This window comes from Siniperca chuatsi, linkage group LG15 (assembly GCF_020085105.1).
Source record: "Siniperca chuatsi isolate FFG_IHB_CAS linkage group LG15, ASM2008510v1, whole genome shotgun sequence".
Taxonomy (NCBI): domain Eukaryota; kingdom Metazoa; phylum Chordata; class Actinopteri; order Centrarchiformes; family Sinipercidae; genus Siniperca; species Siniperca chuatsi.
The window spans coordinates 22178060-22201479 of record NC_058056.1 but is presented as its reverse complement, the minus strand read 5'-3'; the positions used below and the strand labels follow the sequence as shown (position 1 = coordinate 22201479).

At 39.7% G+C, this 23420-nt stretch overlaps 4 protein-coding genes across 18 annotated transcripts in view; 2 read left to right on the top strand and 2 right to left on the bottom strand.

Annotated features, from left to right (window-relative positions):
- Positions 1-7024, top strand: part of si:ch73-242m19.1 — a 39907-nt gene extending 32883 nt beyond the window's left edge. For all 5 annotated transcript variants that reach the window (XM_044167656.1, XM_044167657.1, XM_044167660.1 and 2 more), the window contains 10 exons: positions 30-77; positions 576-743; positions 1164-1310; positions 1448-1582; positions 2883-3035; positions 3433-3642; positions 4753-4870; positions 5032-5094; positions 5323-5477; positions 6539-7024. In XM_044167656.1, coding sequence (XP_044023591.1) covers positions 30-77; positions 576-743; positions 1164-1310; positions 1448-1582; positions 2883-3035; positions 3433-3642; positions 4753-4870; positions 5032-5094; positions 5323-5477; positions 6539-6592 — 1251 coding nt within the window. In that variant the 3' untranslated portion in view covers positions 6593-7024. The remainder of the gene's footprint in view (positions 1-29; positions 78-575; positions 744-1163; positions 1311-1447; positions 1583-2882; positions 3036-3432; positions 3643-4752; positions 4871-5031; positions 5095-5322; positions 5478-6538) is intronic.
- Positions 7025-7312: 288 nt separating this feature from the next.
- On the bottom strand, positions 7313-15099 carry zbtb24 (zinc finger and BTB domain containing 24). 7 transcript variants are annotated; one of them, XM_044167673.1, is made up of 7 exons: positions 14978-15099; positions 10754-11613; positions 10110-10277; positions 9602-9685; positions 9428-9511; positions 9206-9287; positions 7313-8605 (listed from the first exon to the last, which is right to left on the bottom strand). In XM_044167673.1, the coding sequence occupies exons 2-7, from the start codon at positions 11583-11585 to the stop codon at positions 7741-7743; spliced, it is 2115 nt and encodes a 704-aa protein (XP_044023608.1). In that variant the 5' UTR covers positions 11586-11613; positions 14978-15099; the 3' UTR covers positions 7313-7740. The 7 variants fall into 7 exon arrangements, with proteins under 7 accessions (XP_044023608.1, XP_044023601.1, XP_044023602.1 ...); XM_044167666.1 differs by lacking the exon at positions 14978-15099 and adding an exon at positions 12670-12810; XM_044167667.1 differs by lacking the exon at positions 14978-15099 and adding an exon at positions 12399-12663.
- On the top strand, positions 14998-16929 carry ddo (D-aspartate oxidase). 2 transcript variants are annotated; one of them, XM_044167679.1, is made up of 4 exons: positions 14998-15178; positions 15371-15479; positions 15585-15761; positions 15969-16929. In XM_044167679.1, the coding sequence occupies exons 1-4, from the start codon at positions 14998-15000 to the stop codon at positions 16525-16527; spliced, it is 1026 nt and encodes a 341-aa protein (XP_044023614.1). In that variant the 3' UTR covers positions 16528-16929. The 2 variants fall into 2 exon arrangements, with proteins under 2 accessions (XP_044023614.1, XP_044023615.1); XM_044167680.1 differs by having other exon boundaries at positions 15139-15178; positions 15371-15497.
- A 307-nt stretch (positions 16930-17236) lies between these two features.
- Positions 17237-23420, bottom strand: part of sash1b (SAM and SH3 domain containing 1b) — a 49695-nt gene continuing 43511 nt past the window's right edge. For 3 of the 4 annotated variants that reach the window (XM_044167662.1, XM_044167665.1, XM_044167664.1), the window contains 8 exons: positions 22961-23035; positions 22722-22862; positions 22505-22637; positions 22013-22182; positions 21711-21917; positions 20783-20942; positions 20160-20291; positions 17237-18811 (listed from right to left, as the gene is read on the bottom strand). In XM_044167662.1, coding sequence (XP_044023597.1) covers positions 18006-18811; positions 20160-20291; positions 20783-20942; positions 21711-21917; positions 22013-22182; positions 22505-22637; positions 22722-22862; positions 22961-23035 — 1824 coding nt within the window. In that variant the 3' untranslated portion in view covers positions 17237-18005. The remainder of the gene's footprint in view (positions 18812-20159; positions 20292-20782; positions 20943-21710; positions 21918-22012; positions 22183-22504; positions 22638-22721; positions 22863-22960; positions 23036-23420) is intronic. The other variant, XM_044167663.1, reaches the window with a different exon arrangement.

The window sequence follows — 23420 nt, the reverse complement described above, 5'->3', positions numbered from 1 at the left end:
TATGATTTCTTTTCCATTTTTAACCTCAGGATTTAAAGACTCTTAAGGACTCTCAGACAAGCAACTCTCACAAAGAGGTATCCACTGTAATTACAAATGACTTTGTAGGGAATTTCCCATTTTTTTTCCTGGGAAATAGGAGAAATCATGCAAGATAAAGTGACTTAAATCCTCATTTTAGGTTTTTACTTAAAATTTACTCTTTTACTTAGATTTGTGCTGAGCTGTGTTTTGGGTTTTCTGCTGTTGTTGGCCACAGAGCAGCTCAACAGAGGCAGCTGGGAAATTAAGTGTTTTACTCAAAGGAACTTGGAGTTTTAGCCACAATAGCAGCAGGGCTCAAGGAACGGCAATGCTGGTCAGTTAGTCCAGAGGGAAATAAAACATACATAAAGTGTCTGTATCTCGCCAATTCTTAGACGGATTACCATAAAATCTTCTGCAGTATTTGGACAATGCCTCTTTATTAAGAATTTAGTACATTTTCTGTGTAAAACACGTTCCCCTAAAATCAAGGCAAACAGGTGCGTTCCTAAAAATAAACAATGCTTCTGTGCCGCATTACTGTACAACAGGTGGCTGCTGTATGTCGTGGGATGATGTTGGAGATCTCAGCGCTGCAGGCTCAAGTTGCTCACCTGGAAGAAGAGAAGAGTATTCTAGAAGAGAAACTCAGTCTCAAATTCAAAGAACGCTACGACCCTTTGGTCCGACACCTCTCCTCCACTTGCATCCAGCTAACGGTGAGAAATTTTCATCTTGTATGTTTGAAGGCCTCTTCTTAATCAAATAATGGGTAAAGGTGTATCAAGATTATTTTTTTCTTGATTCTTTGGTCCAACATATATCTTTGCAAAACCCTTTTTTCATAATTTCTACAAATTTCAACTTTATATTTAGAGGATTGTGCACGTCAGACGGATTTCTAGTGTCACAGTGCATATGACAAAATTAGTTCAAGTTGCAAGTTCATCTTCACATTTTAAATATTGTAATCTTGTATTCATATACAGTTGCTGTACTGTTGAAACTACTGTGTTTTCTCTTTACTGTATTATATTGCTCTTTGCAGCTTTAATTGTCCAATTTCCAAGTTTCACATCTTATTTACTTTTTGAACCATTAAAGACCTTTTTTGTGCTCTGTGCCTCTTTGTATCTCAGGCCAAGCTTGATGAGCACCACCGGCAGATGGAGCAGAATGTGAGTGAGATGGTGAACAGAATAAGAGGTGAAGGAGTGGACCGAATTATCAAGCTCAAGAAGAAGTACGGCTGCACCAAAGACAATGATGGACTCACACAGTTAAAGGTATAGTAAGGCAGATGCAAGAATCTGGACTTAGAAAAGAGATGTATAATATACACTTTTGTTAAGGAAAACAAATATACAGCATTTTTTCATTTCTTCCCTTGAAACATACCAGTGTGTCCAACCTGTTTTGTTAGAAAGAAGAAGTCCATGAGTTGAACCTGGAGAACAGCCGGCTGACTGCTCTGCTCTGTAAACTGAAGGCTCTGAGCCGCTGGAGGCAGCTGGTCGACCAGGAGAAACTTCACCGACAGCTGCTTCAAACTCAGCAGGTCAGCAGAAAAATGCAGGAGTATTCAATATTCATCCCCCGCAGGACGACAACAAGGCAGACTATGTGTTGAGTGAAAGGGAACGCCAAGAATCGAAAGCTTGTGTTTGCTGTCTGTGTTCCTCACTGTCTTTTATTATCAGTGCACGCTCTTAGTTAGTTTTGACCTGTTTTATTTTTGTAATATCTGATGTCAAAAGCATGATTGAATACATTATATAATATAATTATATATAATATAATATATTTTCCTTTTTCTTTTGCATGCAGTTATAATAATAATAATAATAATAAACTATTTATAGAGCTCTTATCAAAACAAAGTGCTTCACAGAGAGAAAGATGAAGTGAAATACCACGGTAAATGATAAAATACATTAAGGGCAAAAAAAAAGAAGAATAAAAATAAACAGGCAGCTCAGTACATTTTTATAAGAGACTTAAAAGAAGACACTGACTCAGACAGCCGAATTTCCTCGGGCAGGTCATTCCAGGGCCTCGGGGCCCTGATGGCAAAGGCTCTGTCCCCTTTAGTTTTCATCCTGGACTCAGGGAGAGACAGAAGACCCCTGCCCGAAGATCTTAAACTACGCAAAGGTTCATAAGGGAATAAAAGGTCTAAAATATAATTTAGAGCCAGGTCATGAAAAGCCTTAAAAGTAATCAATAAGATCTTAAAATCAATCCTAAAACAAACAGGGAGCCAATGTAAAGAGGCTAAAACAGGTGTGATGTGATCGTACCTCTTGGTTCTGGTTAAAAGCCTAACAGTCTGCAGTCGTTTCAAAGTTTTTTGATTAAGACAAGAGAAGAGGCTGTTGCAATAATCAAGGCCCGAGGAGATAAAAGCATGTGCAGTATTTATCTTTTACTGGATCTTTTTTATTTTAAGGTCCTCACTTTTCTTATTTTCTCAGTCCTGTGAGTCAATTATGTCATTCAAATTTTATTTTCCTTGTTGCCAAGAAAAGTGTGCCTAAAATACCTGGCTTTTTTATTATTTATTTAATTAACTGATTTGAGGTAAAGGACAATATATAAAAGTATCTTTTTTTTAACAATATATTTATACTTACTGATTTATTTATGTATGTATTAAATTATATTTTTGACTCATCAGATAGTTATTTGCAATATTTGTCACTGTCACTCATAAACTTATTTAAACTTCTTTATCTTCATTGTGTGAACTTTTTTGTGTTATCTTACTGCCACATATTTATAATAAAACTTTTTGTTTGGCAAAGTAAACATAGTATAGTGATAAGGATAATGGTTGTAACACTTTTCATGTTGTCTAGAGGGAGATTACCTGTCGCACTGAGGCTCTCAGAGTGAAGATGACATCAGAGGAGGAGGTGGTTTTCCTGCAGGAGGAGCTGGAGGCCGCGAGGAAGGCGTTGATCCGCTGTCAGGCCGAGTGCAGCAGCACCAAGCAGCTGCTCAGCAGGAAGGTACATGAAGTCTCATCCACACATCACTGCTGCCCAAACATGAACATCGACCGCAGAGCAAAACAAACACACACACACACATTTCTGAGTTCTTAAGTTAAAAGACTCACCTGACTCTCACCGGTTTCATCTGACATTCATTCATACAATGTTCTTTCGTATATATGACATGAAATTTAATTGATAACCACAGTGTTTCTTACAACTGGACTTAATGAGTTTAGTATCTACTTATTCGCTATTCCTTAAGCTTATTGTGGAGGAAAGATTCTCAAGTATGTGTCTTCAAATGATCCCTGCTTTAAAAGTATTATCCCTCTCTTTTTTGTGTCTTGTCTTTTAAATTGTCATAATGTTAAATGCCGGGGTTGTATTCACTAAATACTCACTGATACAGACAGAGGAGCTCCAGGTGGCCAGGCATCAGTCTGCACAGGAGGCCCGCAGCAGGCAGGAGCTGGATAGCTATCGAGTGCAGAGCCTGGAACAAATGAGAGCCGACATGGCGGACAGAGAGAGACAGCTGAGGGCGCTCAGCGAGCAGCTGGACAGGGGCAGCAAGATGAACCAGTTACACAGACAACGCAGTGCCAAAGAGATCCGACAGGTGTGTAAATGATCTTCATTAGACCAATGTGTGTATGTTGATGCACAAATAGTTACAGACTGCACAGAAGAGTGTATTTCTGTTGTCCGACATATAATTACATATCAAAGGTGTCCTGTGGAAACCGTGTGCTGTATCTCCAAACTTTTAACTTTTCATGAACTAAGCAAAAAAGGCCCCTTTTCAGGTTTGTGACAATAGATATTTCTGATAATGAAATGGGTTTTTTAATGATTAATTTAGTTTAAGAAGTAGGAGAAATTTCTCTACCCAGTTTATCACCAAAATGTCCAGTACTTGGTTTTTACTTGACAGCAATGATGTAAATTATGAAGGAAAAAAATGCAGATATCCGTATTCTTGTTTAGGTTTATGTATTTTTTAAGTCACTTAAACACTGAAGAACTAGTTTTTTTTACTAAAATACATGAAAAAATTAATAGATTGCTTTTGTGTTTTAGTGTTTGAAGTAAAAGAGATGCTCTTTAGTTTGGTATTGGTGCCTTATGAAAAATGTTTCAAGATAGCCAAACAAAAAAATTTCAGACAAAATGTTTTCAACTTTAATGTTTAATCAGAAATTTTCATTGCAAATAAAAAGAAACAAGACTAAGAGTTTACAGCCATGCTAGCAGCTCTGAGACACAGCAGTGTTTTGAGCTAAATGCTAACATGCTGATGTTCAGCAGGTATGATGTACACCATTTTAGTTTACCTTTTTAGCATGCTAACATTGGCTAATTAGCACTAAACACAAAGTACAGCTGAGGCTGATGGGGATGTCATTAATTTTGCAGGTATTTGGTCATAAACCAAAGTATTGGACAAATTAAAATAACCTAGATGGTGGAGCTAGATGAAAAGTCAGAGAATCAACAGTCAGTAGATTTTATCATCTGGAAACCACGAATGTCTGTACAAACTGGCAATCAATCAAATAGTTGTTGAAACATTTCAGTCTGGACCAAAGTGGTGGACAAACCAACCGACTGACATTGCAAACCATAGAGCCACACCTCTAGCATGGCTAAAAATAGAAATAAACTTAACTTTAAGGTCAAGTAATAAAAAGATACTCCTAACTTAATGTTTTCTGTTGTGTGGATGTAGGTGAGGGGCCAGCTACAACAGGAGCGCAGCCTCAAACAAGAAGCCTTTCAGCAAGTGGACAGACTGCAGAACCAGGTGAACATGGAACCAGCTTTCTCCAGATGCACCTCTACAACAGGTACACATCAACAGAGATAGACAATATGATAGAGCCTCCGTGTGCCTCACTGGATACTGGCCAGTTTCTCCGGTTAACTGTGTTTCATGAGAGTTTCTCCATTTCAAATTATTTGACTTGACATTTCAGTCCAAATTCTCTCTGTGTCTATTCTATTACAGGGCAAAGCAGGACTTATTACACGCTGTCAGTCAGCAGATTGAGTACTAGAAGTCCCTCAGCAGGTACTGTACCCACCTTAGTCTCACCTTCATCTCAGAGCAGTGAAGTGATAATCTGCAAAAAATAATATCTTCTGAGTTATACCTTGATTTCTGGCTGCTCATGCGGTTCAGGAGTAAGTAAAATTAAAGCCATCAAGTTATCCAGATACTCGTAACTTTTTGTGATGACATTTTAAATTCCATTATAGATTGTATTTTGGAGCAGTCTCTGTTCTATTTCTGTCTCAGGTCCACACAGGGCCAGTCAGCAGCAGCAGTCCGCCCTGCAGCTTGGCAGCCTTACAAACTACACCGCACTTCAGGACTTTGCTGCAGAGCCAAGACACCAGAGAGCAGAAACAGCCAGGAGCCGTACTAACATAAGAATTGACAGACCTAAAGCAGTGAGTGAGCCCGAGAAGCACAGTAGAGTGTATTTTAACAAGTTCAACTAAAGTTTAAACTTCTAAAAGTGTGGTAGTGGGGAAGAGGGCAACACATGCTCAAAGTATTTCTCTTTGCAACTAGAGCTGGGTTTTATATAATGACGAGACAAGATAATGTCTGAGATTTTGATTATCGTAATATTATATGTTAAATGGTGTTTTTCTTGGTCGTTACGGCTACATAACAGTCAAGTTTAACACATTTCTTTATTTATTTGACCGTTGAAACTGAGTGAAAAGACCAGTGAAGGTCTCTTTGTGTTTGGTATTCATGTCCACATTACTAGATCTCCATCAATAAATTGTTGAATTAGTTCCTTAAAGGAATAATTTGACATTTTGGTGAAATTTGCTTATTCGCTTTCTTACGGAGAGTTAGATGAGAAGATCGATACCTCTCTCAGAGCTGTCTGTTGAATATGAAGCTACAGTCAGTAGCCAGTTAACGTTATCTTAGCTTAGCATAAAGACTGGAAGCAGGGGGAAACAACTCTGTCCAAGGTTAACAAAATCTGCCTACCAGCATATCTAAAGCTCACTGATGAACACGTTATATCTTGTTTGTTTAAACTGTAAAAAAAACAAAGTGTACAGAAAAAACGACAGTTCGCCGTTTTATTGGGGATTATGTGCTAGACTATTTCTTGGCCATGCACAGTAACTTCCTGGAGTCTTCACTGGTTGCCTGGCAAAAAAATAGTCCGGCACATAACCAATTCAGTTTTTGTATGGATTAAACAAATGACATAATGTGTTAATTGGTGAGCTTTAGGTGTAGGTCGGTGGATTTTGTTACCTTTGGATAGTGCCAGGCTAGTTGTTTCTCCCTGTTTCCAGTCTTTATGCTAAGCTAAGTTAACCTTCTGCTGACTGCAACTTCATATTTCACTATACATGATACAAGATACATGTAACATGCTGTACATTTTTATCAAGTAATACAATCAGACTGCTGTTACACAGCTACACTTGGATAAATACACAATCAAGATTCAAATCAGCACTTGTTGTTCTTTCAGGATCCGTCTCGCCTGCGTGTCCTGCCTGCTGAGACGTTATTGCCAGACCTGTGAGATTTAGCCCTGGGTATCTTATAAAGCAACACCAACTAGTTTAACAATGCTGTTTGACATGCAGGGTGACCTGTGGTTTCTGGTGCTGACTGTTGAATATTGATGTACTACTGAAGATCAAGATTCACTGTGTGTTTTGCAGCTGTGTGTGAAGTGAACCAAGTCATATTTATGTTATTTTCAAAGCTAAGACATAAACCTCAGCGAGGGTTTGGCTCATTTTCATTCAACAAGGTGTTTTACTGTCCAGTATATTTTAGAACGTCATCCACCACAGTCATATATACATGCGTGTCTTCCCTTCAAAACACAGTTCAGCACCATTATACTGCTTTGGTCCATATTTCAGTCTCACATGACACTTTGTTCATGTAAAATTGAGTAATGATGTAATCACTTCTAATCAATTGGAAATAAAATGTCTTAATAAAACATTGTATTGTGTCAGTCCATGAATTTGATATAGAAATATTGACATTTTTTCCTATTTCTACAAATTGCTTATTTTCATTTTACTGCTGACCATTTTCTAAAGCCTATTGCAGGTCTTAAATGCATTCATTTATTTATTAATAATTCATCTCAACTAATGGTTTCAATTCATGTCCAGCACAGTGTGAAAATCAACTAACTAATGCCTGAAACTTGCATGAGATAGCAAAATCCTTTACAATTAACATTTAGTTTAAAGACTTACAAGAAGCTCCATCATCCAAGACGTGAGTGTTGGCTGTCAAACAGCAACCTTTTTAATGCTAAATGTGACCAACTTGCTTTTCAAAATGTCGATGTTTGGATATTAGAACTAAACTGATATTAGATATATCGGTATCAGTACAGAAATGTTTAAAAAAAAGTACATTTTTCAACTGTAAAATGCTCTGCTTAGTACTTATCTTTACCTCAATTCTTAAAACAAAAGCAAATTTAAGGGATCAAAGGGATTTAAAGAAAAATACTAATTATGGTTTGCTTTGGAAAATGGTTGACAGAAAATTTAAACATATAGAATTTGCAGTAAAACTTGTTCCTCTAAAAATATTCTTACTCTATTATGATGATTTTGTTCATCCATTACCCCATTATTAACGTGAACTGTAGCAGCATTATCAGTTTGGATTTGGCAGCTTGAGTCATCCGGCCCACACTCAGCTCTCCTGCGGCAGTCCGGTGGTGTACAGGTAGGACACGGTCCCTGCCTGGATCTGAAACGTCTGTCCCTGGATGTGATGGCTGGAGATCTGCTCGCTGGTCTGGCTGATGGCGATGGGTTGGCTGCTCTGGCCGCTGATATGAATGGCCTGGCTGTGTTGCTCCCTGCCAACCTGCCCCTGCGTGGTCTCCTGAGTGACAGCCAGCTGCTGGATCGGCTGGTGCATCACCTGCAGCTGCTGGACGGGTCGTGGTGCTATCTGAAGGGGCTGAGGGGGACCGTGATGGGCTTGAAGGTGCTCCATCGCCTCTTTACTCAGAGTGATAACATGCATCTGCTCAGGCTGTTGCGCCATCTGGCCCTCCAGCATACTTATAGTCTGAATCTGAGGGCTCTGGTCCACCACGCCACCCTGAGTGACCAGAGCCACATTCTGCACATTTCCTGACGACTGGGTGAGGAGGGTGAGCCTGGAGTGGGCCGATTCTGTCGACTCCCCCTCTGTGGTGATGATGCTGATCTCCTGGTCCTGACCAGGCACAAAGTTAATGTTGTCCACATCTCCCGTCACCACCAGCTGGATCTCCTGTTCAGAGCTGGAGGGCAGCTGGTACTGCTGCAGCTGCAGGATGTTACGCACCTCCTCTGGTGGTGCTGCGACGTCCGCTACTGTTGTTGCAGCTCTTTCCTTGTTGTGGGATTTGATGTGTGTTTTCAGATTGTCCAGGCGGGTAAACGAAAGGCTGCAGAAGGAGCAGGTGAAGGGTTTCTTCCCTGAGTGGGAGGCGACATGTCGTCGTCTTGCACTGGGGTCTGAGAATGATTTGGTGCAGATGCTGCAGTCATATGGCTTCTCGCCTCTGGAAAAGGAAATTTTGATTTTAATTAAGTTTGTTTTGAATCTTAAAGCGGCTATAATAAATACATGTTTTTATATTAACAATGACTCATAACTATTTGCATTAAGGTGGCACTCTTACTGAGAATTCAAATGACTGCAGTTCCCCTCAGCTCTAAGGAGCGCTTTAGTGTCTTTCAGCTCATTGTTTTGGTTTTACAGCTCATGGGTCTACTGTTTTGGTTCACTCTCTCTGCTCTCATAGTGTCATTTTCAGTTGTAGCAGGCAGCTGTTTTCAGCAAAAAAGCTCTAAAAATCCACTGTACACTACCTACTCAGCACCAAACAGCAGATTTAACGACTAGCTGGTGAACAAAGTGAAGCATTTAGCAGCTGAATAGACAGACATTTCCCCGATTGGAGACCAAAAATAGAGCTAAAAGTGTGAATATTGGACAGGTTGTCAGAAACACAACTCCAAATGAATGCTAATGTTGCTGCTGGATATCAGTTATTGCAGGTTTTATTAAACTGATTGTTGACTCATCTTTGATTAGTCACACTATGAATAAATTAAAGCTGTTGGGAGCTCATGCCTCAGGTCTAAAATATATTTCTCACCTGTGAACTCTGATATGAGTCTGCAGTGTGCTCTTGGCTGTAAAACACTTTCCACAAATCTCACAGGTGAAAGGCTTCTCACCTGTAAGGATATTATTAATGTTGTGAGCTGGCAGCAGCAGCAAGTGCTTCCACATATTGTAGATATTAGTTACACAGTAATATTAGTTTTAATAGCTCAGAAATTATTTACAGCTCTGTTGAAGCCTTGTCTGACTTTACCTGTATGAGTTCTCAGGTGCTTTTTCAGCTGAGCCGTGTCCATAAACTTGTGATGACACTGAGCACATTCTGGTAACGATTTGCCTTTATTTAAAAATAAAGAATACATTATTCAGCATTTAGAGTGACTACATTATAATTAACCCGCTGCTGTTGAAGTGATGTGATTCTTACCTGTATGAACTCTGTAATGGCTTTTAAGTTGCCTCTTCTGAGTGAAGGTCTTTCTACATTTATCACAGCTAAAGGATTTCTCTTCTACGGATGCAGGTACAGCGAAATCATTTATAGTAGAGCAATAGAGAACAAGACACTGACAGACTATAAACTTTGATGATAAATGGGAATAAATTGTAACAATTTGATAGTCACCAATATTAATTTGATTTCTGAAATGTATCAAAATATGACTAAATACACTCTGACTACACTAAATCACAAACTTTATGTAATTTTCTTACAACAATTAACTTACTAACAATTTACATTTAAGGGTCTACCTTATTAAAATGTCAAATTTAAAAACAGAATAATCTTTCTAGAATTTCCTTTTTATGTACATTTATGATGCATGCATTAAAGATGGGGAAAAGGGTAATCATCAGAAAATTATATACATCGGGTGTAAGCCCAAGTATAGAACTAACATGATAAACCCAGTACTAACTTCATAAGATCCTACCTTCGTGGAGGTTCATGTGCTCATGTAGGGAGTGTTTGGTGGAGAGCGCTTTGGAGCAGACAGTACAGACAAACGGCTTTTCTCCAGTGTGCATGCGCTGGTGAACCAGCAGAGTGTGCTTCTGGGTAAAACCCTTTCCACAAACCAGGCACTGAAAAGGCTTCTCTCCTGGGGAAAAATTATGAAATACAGTGAAGGGTACTGGTGTATATGCAGGTAGCAGGTAGGTACCGTATGTGTTCCTTTTGATAGATGCTGCCTGTTTGTTAATTAAACCCTAGTCTGTCCTAATTGAGCTGTATGCCATTTTCCAACAATCTATAAACACACAAGTTGCAGACATTTACTGTTCACCTGAGAGCTGACAGCACAGCTGAAGCTGTCTCTTCTTGTCCACTAAGCAGCTCCACAGAAATGTTTGCAGTTGGAAGCATCTTTCTTAATGGGTACCTCTGCCTTATGTGTTAAAGGACAACTCTATTTTTATAGGAATAATAAAACTATAAAAATAAGACCACATTTGTAATAAACCTTATCCTTAAGGGAGGGTGTTTCTCATGATGTGGGATTCAAACCACCTGCCTTTTCTCCTTCCTTCTGACCTCTAGAACATCCCTTAAATCATAACTCACAAGGCAGATTACCTGTATGAGTCCTTTGGTGAATCTTTAAAAAGAGGTGACTTTTGAACACTTTGCCACAGTCCTCACATCGGGCCTCAGTGTTGGGGTATTTCCTTTTCCTGCCTCTCTTCCCAGGCTCTTTGCTTCCTGCTGTGTCACTGCCCACCTTGTAGCTCTTGTATTTTACCGGTGGCCTGATTTTGCGTTTGCTCTGCCGGCTCTGGTGGGCTACCGGGTTATAATCTGCATCGTCTTTAGGTTGTGACTCAGTTACTATATCATCACAGTCCATATCTCCAGCCTGCCCCTCCTCTGAGCTCTCACATGGTGCACTTCTGCCCTCCAGCTCTGTTACAGGCACATCCACATTTTTCTTTGGCCGTCCCCTTTTGCGTTTCGACACATGTGGCACCTCGGCTATGTCTGCCTTTACCTCCTCACCTCTATCCGCTGCAGCAGAGCGCGTAAGTTCAGTGAGCACCTTGACAAGGTCGTTGACCTCCATCAGACGAGCCGTGGCCAGAAGCTGCTCTGTGGCGCTCTCGACCACAGACACCCGGGCGCTGTAGATGAACTCCAGCACTGCTGCAAACATCTTAGCTGCCATACCATCCAGCCGATAGGTAGACTGACTGATCTGATCTTCTGCCGTAAACATGAGAGAGAAGTACTCGCTGCTTGCTGCCAGGAGGGCTTTGTGCGCCTTGAAGTGCACGTCTTCCACAACAAGAGTGATGTCGCACAGTAGGTCCCTTTTCCTGAGCTTGTCGAATTTGCTCAGGATGCTCTGCTTATGTGAATCCGAATGAAGGGCCATGAGTGATGAAGTCCTGGTTGTTGCTTTCTGAGACATCTTCCCCTCAAAACAATCACTTCTGTTCCTGTAGGCAATGAAAAGCAACTCTCTATCAAAACAGGGTTACAGTGCATAAGACAGAGACAGAAACAGAGGTACAGTACGTTTTTCACATTTAAGAGCTGGAACTTTTGATTATTTTCAGTATTGATCAATCTGTAGTTTAGTGCTGCAATGATTAGCGGATTAAACGGTTAGTCGACAAACAGAAAATTAATCATCAACAATTTTGATAATCTAGTTATCATTTTATGTAATTTATATGAACAAAAATCTGCTTTTCTGTGTTTTGTATCATTGTAAATTGAATATCTTTGACTTTTAGACTGTTGGTTGAACAAAACAAGCGATTTGTGAAACTGTGCTGGACATTTTCCACTATTTTCTGCCAGTTTATAGACTAAATAATGACTTGGTTAATTGAAAAAAATAATCAACAGATTAATTGATATTGAAAATACTGTAGTCTATGAATGTCAGTTAAAAATGCCCTTTATGAGTCCAGGGAGATGTCTTTAAATTGCTTAACAGTCCAAAACCCAAATTAACAATGTATCTTAAGTAAGAAAATGGAAAAGGAATCCTCACATTTTGAAAAGCTCTAAACAGAGTACTTGGCATTTTCCCCTAATATATGACATAAACGATTAATTGATTATCAAAACTGTCCATGGCTGATCGATCAATTAATCATTTCAGTAATACTGCTTGCAGCCGTACAAATATTGTATTTACATGACTATATCTTCCACAGCAACTTAGTGCAGTGAAAGTATTTTGTACTGTCTACCACATTCATACAAAGTTTACCTACTAATATGTGCTCTCAGAACTACACATAAACCCTGTGCAGTGATGTCAACAACTTGAAGGTTAGCTAGCAAGCAAGCTAACTTACACCGTCTCAAACAATGCATCCGTTGCTAGCTGCAAACAGGCGACAACAACTAGCGGAAATGGCGACTGATATAATGTTTTAAACTAACTACATTTCAATTTATTTCTGTTTGTTATAGGACCCAAACAGTTAAAGCGCACAAACCGCGGTGTAATTCAAAATAGTGAGCTTTTAGGACCTTACCTTCTACTATAGTAATGGACGGAAGGCGTGAATGTGACTGACTTATCGCGAGAGGTCATGTTTTGACGAGACTCACGCACAGCTGAGCAGTACATGCTGTGGGGTCCGTGCGACATTCACAAACAGACAGATAGATAATGTATGCTTATATCTAGGTAGGCTATAGCCTCTCTCTCTCTACCTACCTACACTATAGCCTATCACATTTTATCTATCTATCTATGTTATAAGATGTTAATGACAAAATAGTTAATTTTACTTTTACTAGACTCAAGTTCTTTTTGGACACAATTAAACTGAAACAACATTCCCATGATAACAAAGAACAATTAAAATATCCGAGGTTGAAATAGTACAAACAATTAAAACATTGGCACTCAAAAAGCCCCAGGTATGGACGGATTTCCTATTTCCTTATTCATTCAAATGACAAGACACATGTCAGATAATTTATATATGTATCAAACCATAATCTGTTATATTAAAACCAGGTAACTCTAGAGAGCCCCCCTTCAGACTTTAGACCTATAAGTTTAATTAATTGTGATAACAAAATATTAACTAAACCTAGATTAGCAAAAGGTTTTATCAGATCTGAGACATATGAATCAAACAGGGTTAAATAAAAATAGGCACTTACAAACCATGTTTTGGTATAATACCACACGCAAAAAATGCACTAGATAGATAGATAGATAGATAGATAGATAGATACTCCACAGACCACTCACTAAGTGGTCCGGACCACTAGCTTCAATGCCCCCTACTGGTATTAGGCCTAACCAGTGTTAGCGACAGACCACTTAAGTAGCTACAACCCCCTCTCCATTTCAAGACGAAAACAAGAAACCACTCGGTTATTTTCCTTTATTAAAGCCTACAACAAAGAAAAGACCCGTTATTCCGGTTTTCGTCTGCCAGACTGAACGAAATAACGAACCCTGTGGATCGCACGAGCTCCTTCATACCGTCACAGGTTTTATAGATCAGCTGTTTACTGCATGGAACAGGCATTTAATGATCTATTTTTGTTTGAATATTGCTTCAACAAACAGCTAGTTTAAGTGATCTGTGCAAACGGGCCATTGTTTATACAGTGGACTTTTGTTCATTTAAATAACCTTTGTCATTGCTGAGGAGACTTCAGAAAACATTTACCGACAGTCCTCTGCAGAGAAAGCAGGAGATAGGCAGTGTCATTACAGGTAGGTGAAGGAGTTCTTACTTTGACTGCGTTTTGCTTTTCACACTTTGTCAGCCACAAAGTTTTCAGAATGCGATTTCATTATGTACATTATGCACAAGTTCCCCCGTGATCACTTTCACTTATCACTCACTGTGGCCAGGCTGTACTTGCTTTGTAGTACCCATCTAGTTCGCACTTGCAGTCTCCAGAAACTGCTCCTTGAGTGTTGTTTGGTAATGAAATGCTTGATTGTATAGGAAAATCTGTTGGATTGTCATAAAGAATTTCAAACCATAAAATGAACCACACATCAACTAACTTAAGTGTTTGTCACATACACTTTACATGGGTATTGACATTTGTATGCTACTTTAAATTGGAGCAGTGTAGAGGGAAATGTGGTATTTTTCACTGCACTATTTATTTGACAGCTTAAATTATTAGTTAGGGCAGATTTTTACAAATATGATACACTGGTAGGATTAAACTGCCCAACAGTTTATAAAAGTAGTTACAATGAGCTGCACCTCCACCACCAGCTCTTTACAATATCAGATCATTTAATAATGTAATACATAATAACACAGGGCCATTCTGCTGCATAATGAGTACTTTTACTTTTGATACTTTAAGTACATTTAAATGCATGACTTTTACTTTTACACTGTTGTATGGCTACTTCTACTTACCATCCTATCTGATATTGATTACTGAAATCAATATGAATATTGTAACAGCAAGGAAGAAGAGAAAATAATTCATATTTGTCAATGCTGTGTTTAATGCGTGTGGATAATTGTTGAATATAAACATCAACAAAAATGATCCAGTTTTACATTAAAGAAAAATTCTCAACACTTCTAATCACACAAGATTAAAAATACTGGACCAATTTGCAGCACTGATAGCTTGCTTCCTGACTGTGTGGGGCTTCTCTGGCCCACTTTACAATGTTTGTTATGCAATGCATTATTACAGTGAAGTAGGGCTTTGTGTTCTTGATCCTTGGACTGTGCAATCAGTTAAGGTGGACATTAAGGCTAGTAGTTATGGATTAACTTTTTAAGAGCCATAACAAAGGTCGTCTTGCAGCATTTGACACAATTCTTTACTCCGGTTTACCTCCAATTTGAGACGCAGACATGTCCAGGATGAAAAGTGTCAGGGTCGCAGTAGTGGGGGCAGGTGTGATCGGCTTCTCCACTGCTGTCTGCATCGCTGAGGCTCTTCCTTTGTGCTCCGTTTCCCTGCTGGCTGAGAAGTTCAGTCCAGACACCACCAGTGATGGAGCTGCTGGGATCCTGTTTCCGGCAAAGTTTCCAGGTATGCAACTATATATATATATCTCCTGTGTAATATTTTTAAAATGTTATGCAGTCAGTACAGTTTTAACAGGATGAAAATCATTTGTAATGCATATAAATTAATCATCTATCCCCACCCTTATATGTACATACGCAGTACATTACATTTTGCATGTTGAAAATGGCTGATTTTACTGTATCTGTCTATCAGATATTCCCTTGGAAAGACAAAAACGCTGGTTCAAGGACAGTTTTGATCACCTGTTGGCCATTGGTCAATCCCAACACTCACCGGAGGCTGGAGTAATGCTGAGCTCTGGGTAGCAGTTGTTCTATAGGTCTATAAAAAGGGCAAATACTCAGCCATGCCACTATTAAAATAGATCTCTTAGAATCCAGTGAATTTTGTTTTGATCTTTTTCCAGCTGTCAAATTTTCAAGGAGGTTCCAGCTGATAAGAAGCCCTTCTGGTCAGAGTCTGTGATTGGCTTTCGATTCATGACTGACGGTGAATTGAAAAGGTTTCCGGATCACAAGTTTGGCCAGGCGTTCACCACCATAAAATGTGAATGTTCCACCTACCTGCTGTGGCTTGAGAAGAGGTTTGTCCTCTATATTAAACTCTCACTGTCATGTCAAAGGTGTTAGGTCATTATTATTGTTCTTCAAAGTTCGTCAAAATTCCAACAAACTCAAATTTTACAAGTAATTACAGTTAAATTTATGTTTTGTTTCCACTGAGGAAGAGGTGAATAGTTGAATACACTCTCTTTAACGACATAAACTCTTGTCATGCCTGTTTTGTAAAGGTTCAGAAAAGCTGGAGGCCAAGTGGAACAGAGGAGGGTCAACAGTCTTCAGGAATTGAGCAACAGCTATGATATCATTGTCAACTGCTCTGGTCTGGGCTCCAAAACGCTGGTGGGTGACAACAAGATGTACCCGGTCAGAGGCCAGGTCCTCAAGATGGAGGCCCCCTGGCTGCAGCACTTCATCAGAGATGGAGATGGAATGACTTACATCTACCCCGGCATACACAATGTCACTGTAGGCGGCACGAGGCAGGAGGAGGACTGGCGACTACAAGTGGACGAAGGAGACACAAAGAGCATCCTGGTGCGCTGCAGCAGGCTGGAGCCGTCGCTCAGCAAAGCCAGAGTTCTCAGCGAGTGGGTCGGTCTGAGGCCCAGCAGGAGGAACCCGAGGGTGGAGAGGGAGCTGGTGCAGCTGCAGGGTCGCAGGGTGCCTGTGGTCCACAACTATGGCCACGGAGGCTGCGGAGTCACCCTTGCCTGGGGTACTGCCCTGGACGCACTGGGGCTGGTCAGGCAGTGCCTTCATGAAATGCCACTACAGGCTAAACTGTGAACTAAGTCTGCCACTAAATCCGGCTTTTACTCTGTGCCGATAACACTTGCCTAAATAATAAAACACACCGATAGACAAATGAAACTTAACAAGAATTTGCAGTAGGTTTTACATTTCACACAGTGTATATAAGTAAATGATTTATGTAAAATAAATTGATTTTATGGTAATTTAATTAACTGCTAACAGTTGTTTGGATGCATGGGACTGAATGTCTGCATAATGAATACTGCTGTTTTAATTTCTACTACTTTGTGCCAATAACGGTTGCCTTTGAGTACAGAGATCTACTGTCAGAGAGATGAACTTAATTCAGCAATACAACATTTATTAATGTGAGGGTAAAACAGTGATTAACAGCCTTGTTAGCATTTTTAAAATGTATAGATAAAATAAACATTTATTAATGAACTGGAAAACACCGTACAGAATTTACTGATATGAAACTGATGAGAAATAAACAATTCATGTGTACATGTGAGACAAATGCTTGCTGGGTGGAATGCAAGTGTTCAACTGCTAAATTACTAAACTTTCTGTCAACAATTTAAATTGGGTTTCCAAAATGAGCAAGTTATGATAGTTGATAGTTTACTGTATCAACTACAATATACTATTTAGTATTTTCTAGTGCTTTATTAATTGCTATCACTTGCAGTTAGATTACACGGATATCAACACATTTTTATTGACTTGTCACAGTTGGAAAAGCACATTAACTATGGCTCTGTTCTATTCACGAGTCCTAAGCGTGTCGTAAGCCATGACAGTGTGACAGTGAGCCAGCATGCACAATACCAGGACCCTGAAACTGTCATCATAATTTTATTATTTACACTTGTGCTTTTCCTTTTGTGAAATGTCTAAATGTCTTCTGTGAAAAAGGCATGTTGTCAAAAAGACAGTAATGAAGAGTTCATATATACTAATATACACTTAAAAACTGCTGCTTGTGTAACTGCTGGAGTCAGTTGCAGTTTCCTCCACAGACCGGATTCTGAATGGAGAACATCTGAAATAGAGACTGGGGTATTCCATATCAACGACACTGTAAGGTGTAAATAGATACGGTATTTTTATAATGCTAACCTAACACTAAACTTTAGGTACCTTTCCTGAGGGAGGATTTATTCTCCTAGACTTATTAGAAAGAAACCGTAGGGAACTTTGTGTTTGGTGTAATCCACGTGAACCTACTAAAAAGTGACAATGCTGCATTTATACCTATTTTTTTTTATACATTCTGGCTATTGTGGAAAAATGTACCACAGATACAGTAATCTGCTTGCATTTTCACCTCAGATGAACAAATTTCATGGCACACTACAGATTCATGGTTACATTTTCAGGTTATTGGGGGGGGGGGATCAGTATTGCAAAGATTCTGAAAAAAAAAAAAGGTTTTAAGATGCTCATCATTCAACAGCAGCAACTAACATCTATGACAGTTCACTATACTTTTGAGTATAGTGCTGCAGCTAGAGTCTTTCTTCTATCAGGGAACCCAGAGTTACTGAGTTTATGGATGCCGTCTTATTTCTTTTCATTTTCAGCCGGCGGGCTTCAGAATTGGCTGAAACTGAACAACTCCTCTTATCCTCTGAGATGTGGTTTGTGTAGTTGTACACGCAGGCAGTCTCTGTTAATAAGGGTTCTTGGTGTGGGTTTGGTAAGGAAGATATAGTTAAAGGATGATTGGACCTTTCTGCTGGGACTGTGGGTGGCAGCTGGAGGTGTGTGCTTTGTGTTGTTTCTGCTTGTTCAGAGGCAAACACATTTGTTGTGTCTATGTTGAAAGTGCTGTGCACAGCATTATATGATGTGGTAGAAGATTGGGAGGACGGAGACCAGACCTCACAAGGTTTATGAGGATTTACTGAGTGCTGTGTGCTTTCCTCAGTCTTGACGTTGCGGGTCAGATTCCAGTTTTTAGGGTTGATGAGTTTTCTCTTCTGCCCCTTGTGGAGGACAGTCAGGGAGAAGCTCCGCATCAGCAGCCCTGGTGCTGGGTTTCTTCTTAGCTCCATGCAGCTCTGGCTCCTAGCAATGGCTGTGCCGGGAAGATGACCTTTTGCTGGGCTTAGGAGACTTAAGCTGTTCTTAGGGGGTCTTATTAATGGTAAGATACAGGGCAGGCATGTTGGTTTACTTTGGAATGAAGTCTTACTAGAGCTGGTGGAGGTCATTTTCTGGGGGAGAGCAGGGTACTCTGGGGACGGGAGGTGGCTTGACTCAAAACCAGAGGAGGACCTGCTCATGGATGAAGATGTCTTTTTGTCCCTTCCTGAAATAAACAAGTGAAGTGTGTGCAGATCATGCAGGTGCCGGTCAGTTGTGACATGTATTTGACTTAAACAGAACAATAGCAGAGCGGGCGGTGCTGGAAAAGAGTGGCTATTGTGAGAGAATGCTTAAGAAAAGAACAAGTTCAAAACAAAATCTAAATGTGCGCTAAAATGAATGATGAATGAAAGAAAAGAAGCAAGCATTCAAGTCTGGTAAAGCATGGAGCAATTTATTCCTCACGCTCAACCATGACAGAAGCACACTTCAGAAAATGTGGAGACTTCAGGCCCTCAACCTGACACACAGGTGTTAGAATGAGTTTACTTCAACCTTTAACTGTGTTAAACCATTTTAAAGGTTGTCCTAAGTCTGCATTTTTGTGCATTTACAATTATACAAAATGCCATATTTTAACAAGTATAATTATACAATTTAGTAAATATTTTAATTCTTCTGCATTATGTAGTTTTCAGGCACATGATAAAATATTGTGCAACATTATATTTTACTGGACTAAAAAAATATACACATAAACAGCAAAATCTTGAGAGAAATACACTGTACAAGTGTGGCTAATCTGACATAGTTCGCCAACTACATGACCCTTTGACATTCACACAAGAACCCTCATTTACATTAAGCACAACTCTTTGCATTTTGACAGGTTTTAGACTTAAGCCTAACCAAATAACCACAATAAGAATGATATAGCTATGACTAAAGCAAGCATTCACAGTAAATATGTACTGCCATTATGAGAAAGTTTTTTTTTTTACTATTTAAATCTTATCACACGTCGGTTCAACAGTCACCATTTTCAGCAAACGCAAAAACCATCACACAACTCACAACTGCAGATCTATTTGTGAGTAGATCTAAAAGCGGTTCCACGTATAGTTTGCTCAAGGGTGTGAAAAATTTCTTTAGGCGTCACTGCTCAGTTTAACAAGGTAAGTGAACTTTGTAGTCCCATAATAACAGAGAACCTTGTGTTATCCCATTTTGAATATTATATTGAGAATGTAATGCTTGTAAAGAAAGGCAAGTCAATTCTCAAAAGCAGTGAACGGACAAAAAAGTGACTGCAAAACAGTTTGATTCGATGATGTAGAAACAGAACAAAGTATGACTTGAAGAAGAAGATGCTTTGGAAAAAAACAGAGCGCCAGGAGTAAATGTGACGATAGCAGAGTCTTTCCAGGAGAGCATGAAAACTGAATTTGGTGGCTTAGAATGCTCGAGCGTCAAGAAGGACTGAAGACCACACGAGTCTTTCTAGTGAAGGATGAGGCAGAAGAGGGCAGAAGAGGAGAACATTGTTCACAGGCGACTCAGGCTGTCATTACCGTTCTCCAGGTTCTCGTTACTCTCGTAGCAGCCGGAGTCCCGCGGGGAGTCTCCCATGAGGCCACGCCTGTCCAGGAGCAGCTTCTCCTGTGAGCCTCCAGACTGACTGCTTCGCTCTGGATCGCTGCTTCCTACAAGGCACAACACCACCAACAGGGGGCAGGCTGTCACATCCTATGATCTCAAGAGAAAACTGCCGAGGAGCTCTGCATGTGTTGCGTGCATGGCTTGCTTTTGAAGATAGCAGGGGTAAACATTCTTTAAAATTATGGACTGGAAACTAACTTAATCCCAAGTATAAATATTGCTACAAAGTTGAGTCACGTATAGTCAAATTTCAGTTTTCACAGCAACATGAGGTAAAAAGAGGCTTCATTTGTTTCTAAACTTAAGGTGCATCGTTCAAAAACACTGAAATTATTTTTAAAAGATTATTTTACTGCCATTTTCACCTTTATTAGATAGAACAGTATAGTATACATCCTTCAGTATTTCAACCTTTTATATATATTAGAAAATTTGTAAAATGTGTCTCTGGATGTTTGACTTGTATTTGACAATATTTATGCGTTTCAAGTCTTGTGTAGTTCTCAGGTGAGATATAAGACACCCTGTTGATTACCTGACCCACCATCATACTCTTGCAGCAGCTCCACAGCGGTTAGCAGCACAGCTCTGTGTTGGGGGTCTCTGATGTTCAGCTCATCCAGGTCCTCCTCCTCTAGCAACTTGAATGTGTCCAGATCCTCATAGCCGTTAAAAAGGAAGGTGGGAAGATGCTCCTGTGGAGATGCAAGGGTGGATGATGCACAAACAGATAATAAAAATCTATAGAAGGAAATAATTTGAGTATGCACAATTTGGATAAATTCATAATTGCTGAAAAGTATTTTGATCTGTAGATGAGAAATAAGCATGTTAGAAGTTTCCTAACCCTGTTGTAATTTTTCTCCAATTTTTCAAATTGCAAATGTTGTCAGATCTATATTTTTAAAGAAACAGTTCGACATTTTGGGACATACACAGGAAATAGTTGAGCCAATAATCCCCCGTAAAATCACAATTTGGCATTTTTACACTTTGTACAGATTAAACAAACAAGATATAACATGTTCATTAGTGAGCTTTAGAGGTGCTTGTCGATGGATTTTTTTTACCTTCAGACAGAGCCAGGCTAGCTGTTTCCAGTCTTTTTGCTAAGCTAAGCTAACCGTCTCCTGGTTTTAGCTTTATATTTAGCATACAGATATAAGAGTGGTATCGATCTTCTCATCCAACTCTCAGCAAGAAACTGAATAAGCATATTTTCCAAAATGTCAAAGTATTTCTTTAAATACAGCTAGAACAATTTTAACCCATCACCCACTGGTATGCATTTTTTCTAAAACTCATAAATTTGACAAATAAAATGTCTTCTGTACATTAAAAATCCCAGTAACATTTTTTAAATTTATTTTATTTTACAAAAATTCAGTCATGCCTTTGTTTGTGTCATAGAAATTCCCCCCACCTGTGTGTAATATATTTTGATAATGTAGTAAGTTTATTACTTTGAGGTTGATGCGATCAAGGAACTCCTCTACTGATGTGGGTTTGGGTTGCCGGGCCTTCCTCCTCCTGCGTGTCTTTTTGGGCTTCACCTCCTCTTCATTCAGGACATCCACATAAATGAACTTGAAGGTGCCGACTTTACCGTTGAGCATCCCCATCCATGTACCCATCGGAGGCTTACTAATGATATCAATGACGTCTCCACTCTGCAAGATAAGACCAGTGGAGCTTGACCTTCTCAGAAGATATCAGCTCATTTCTACGTATTGTGTAATTTACTGGATTGATAACGTGGTCATACCTTGAGTTTGAGGGAGTCAGTGTCGTAGGGACTGGGGGTGAAGTCAGTATGAACTAGAGCGCGTCCACAGAATGGTCCGCGGTAAGGCAGCTCATCCTCTTCCCCGTCCTCCGACTTCACACTTTCTCTGTTGCTGTTGGAGGAGTCAGTGGTGCCTACCGTCTGACCACCTACACAAACCACAAAAAGACAAACGAGCTGCTTCAAGACTACAAGACTCCACGGGTCTGGTCACGGCCTCTGTATTTGAAAAATATTTTTAATATGTCTTTTAATCTGACTGGGGTGCCAGATGTTTCAGGGTTTTCTGCACAGACAAATACAGGGAGACCAGGAAGTTTAGACTATCTCAAAGGCGATTTAATGTCCTTGAAACACTTTCATGATAAACACCACACATCTGTTGTTCCAAGGCCAAGTTAAAACAAAAACTGAGAATTATTTGCAAGTACACCCAGATCTGGCATGCACACTGTAAACACACAGACTTACTCATGGAACTTTGTCCGCTGAGGGAACTCCTCAGGCTTTCCACAGACCCTCCTGGCTTCAGTTTGGGTTTCTCCAGAGAGTCAGAGTCTGTCTGAGGTGAGTGAGGGCAGCTGGACATGCGGTCTGGGCTTGACTAGGACACAGAGAAGAAAAAAATTACTACCAAAACACTGATAGATGCTTCTGTACTTTAATGTACTAGACTGATTGTACATACCTGTTCAGAGAGAGAACAGTGGTATCTCTTGGATATGTGTTTTTTCATAGTTTCTCTCACAGACTTGACTTTTTTGCCCAGGGAAATACGAGATGTTGGTGGAGACTTAATGGGATCTCTCACACCATCTCCGTCTTTATTCTAGTTTACATAAAAAGCAGAAGAAAAGCCAAACAAGTTTAACTATATATTTTGATTCAGTCTTCTATGGAAATTCAGGAAGAATGACAGTTACGTACAGTGTTATCATTGTCAGAGATGACCGTGAGCATTGAGCGGTTGGTCAGGTCAAATCCTCCAAAGCTACAGGCTCTCTGTGGAAAAAACAAAAGAAATAAAAAACAGGACATTCATAAGCAGAGATGCAGAGATGTAGGTGAAGTTGGGGTTTCCTTGTTGAATCTAAAATTGGCTTTGACTACATTTACATTTAACAGGCATCAGTGCAGGTGAATGCAGGGCAGCTTGCAAAATGCTGACAGGTATCAGTTTGGTTCGGAATTGATGTGATGACTGCAGGGCATTTGTAGACACAAAATACAGAGCCTGAGCAGGGTAGGGCCACATTAAAATAAGAATAGGAAAGCATATTATGTATGATTAGTGTGTGCCAGCTGGATTGTGGGTAAATGAGTGATGGTGTTATAGTTTATATCAATCTCAAGCTAGATTCTATTTCAAAGTAGAAAGCTAATCAAA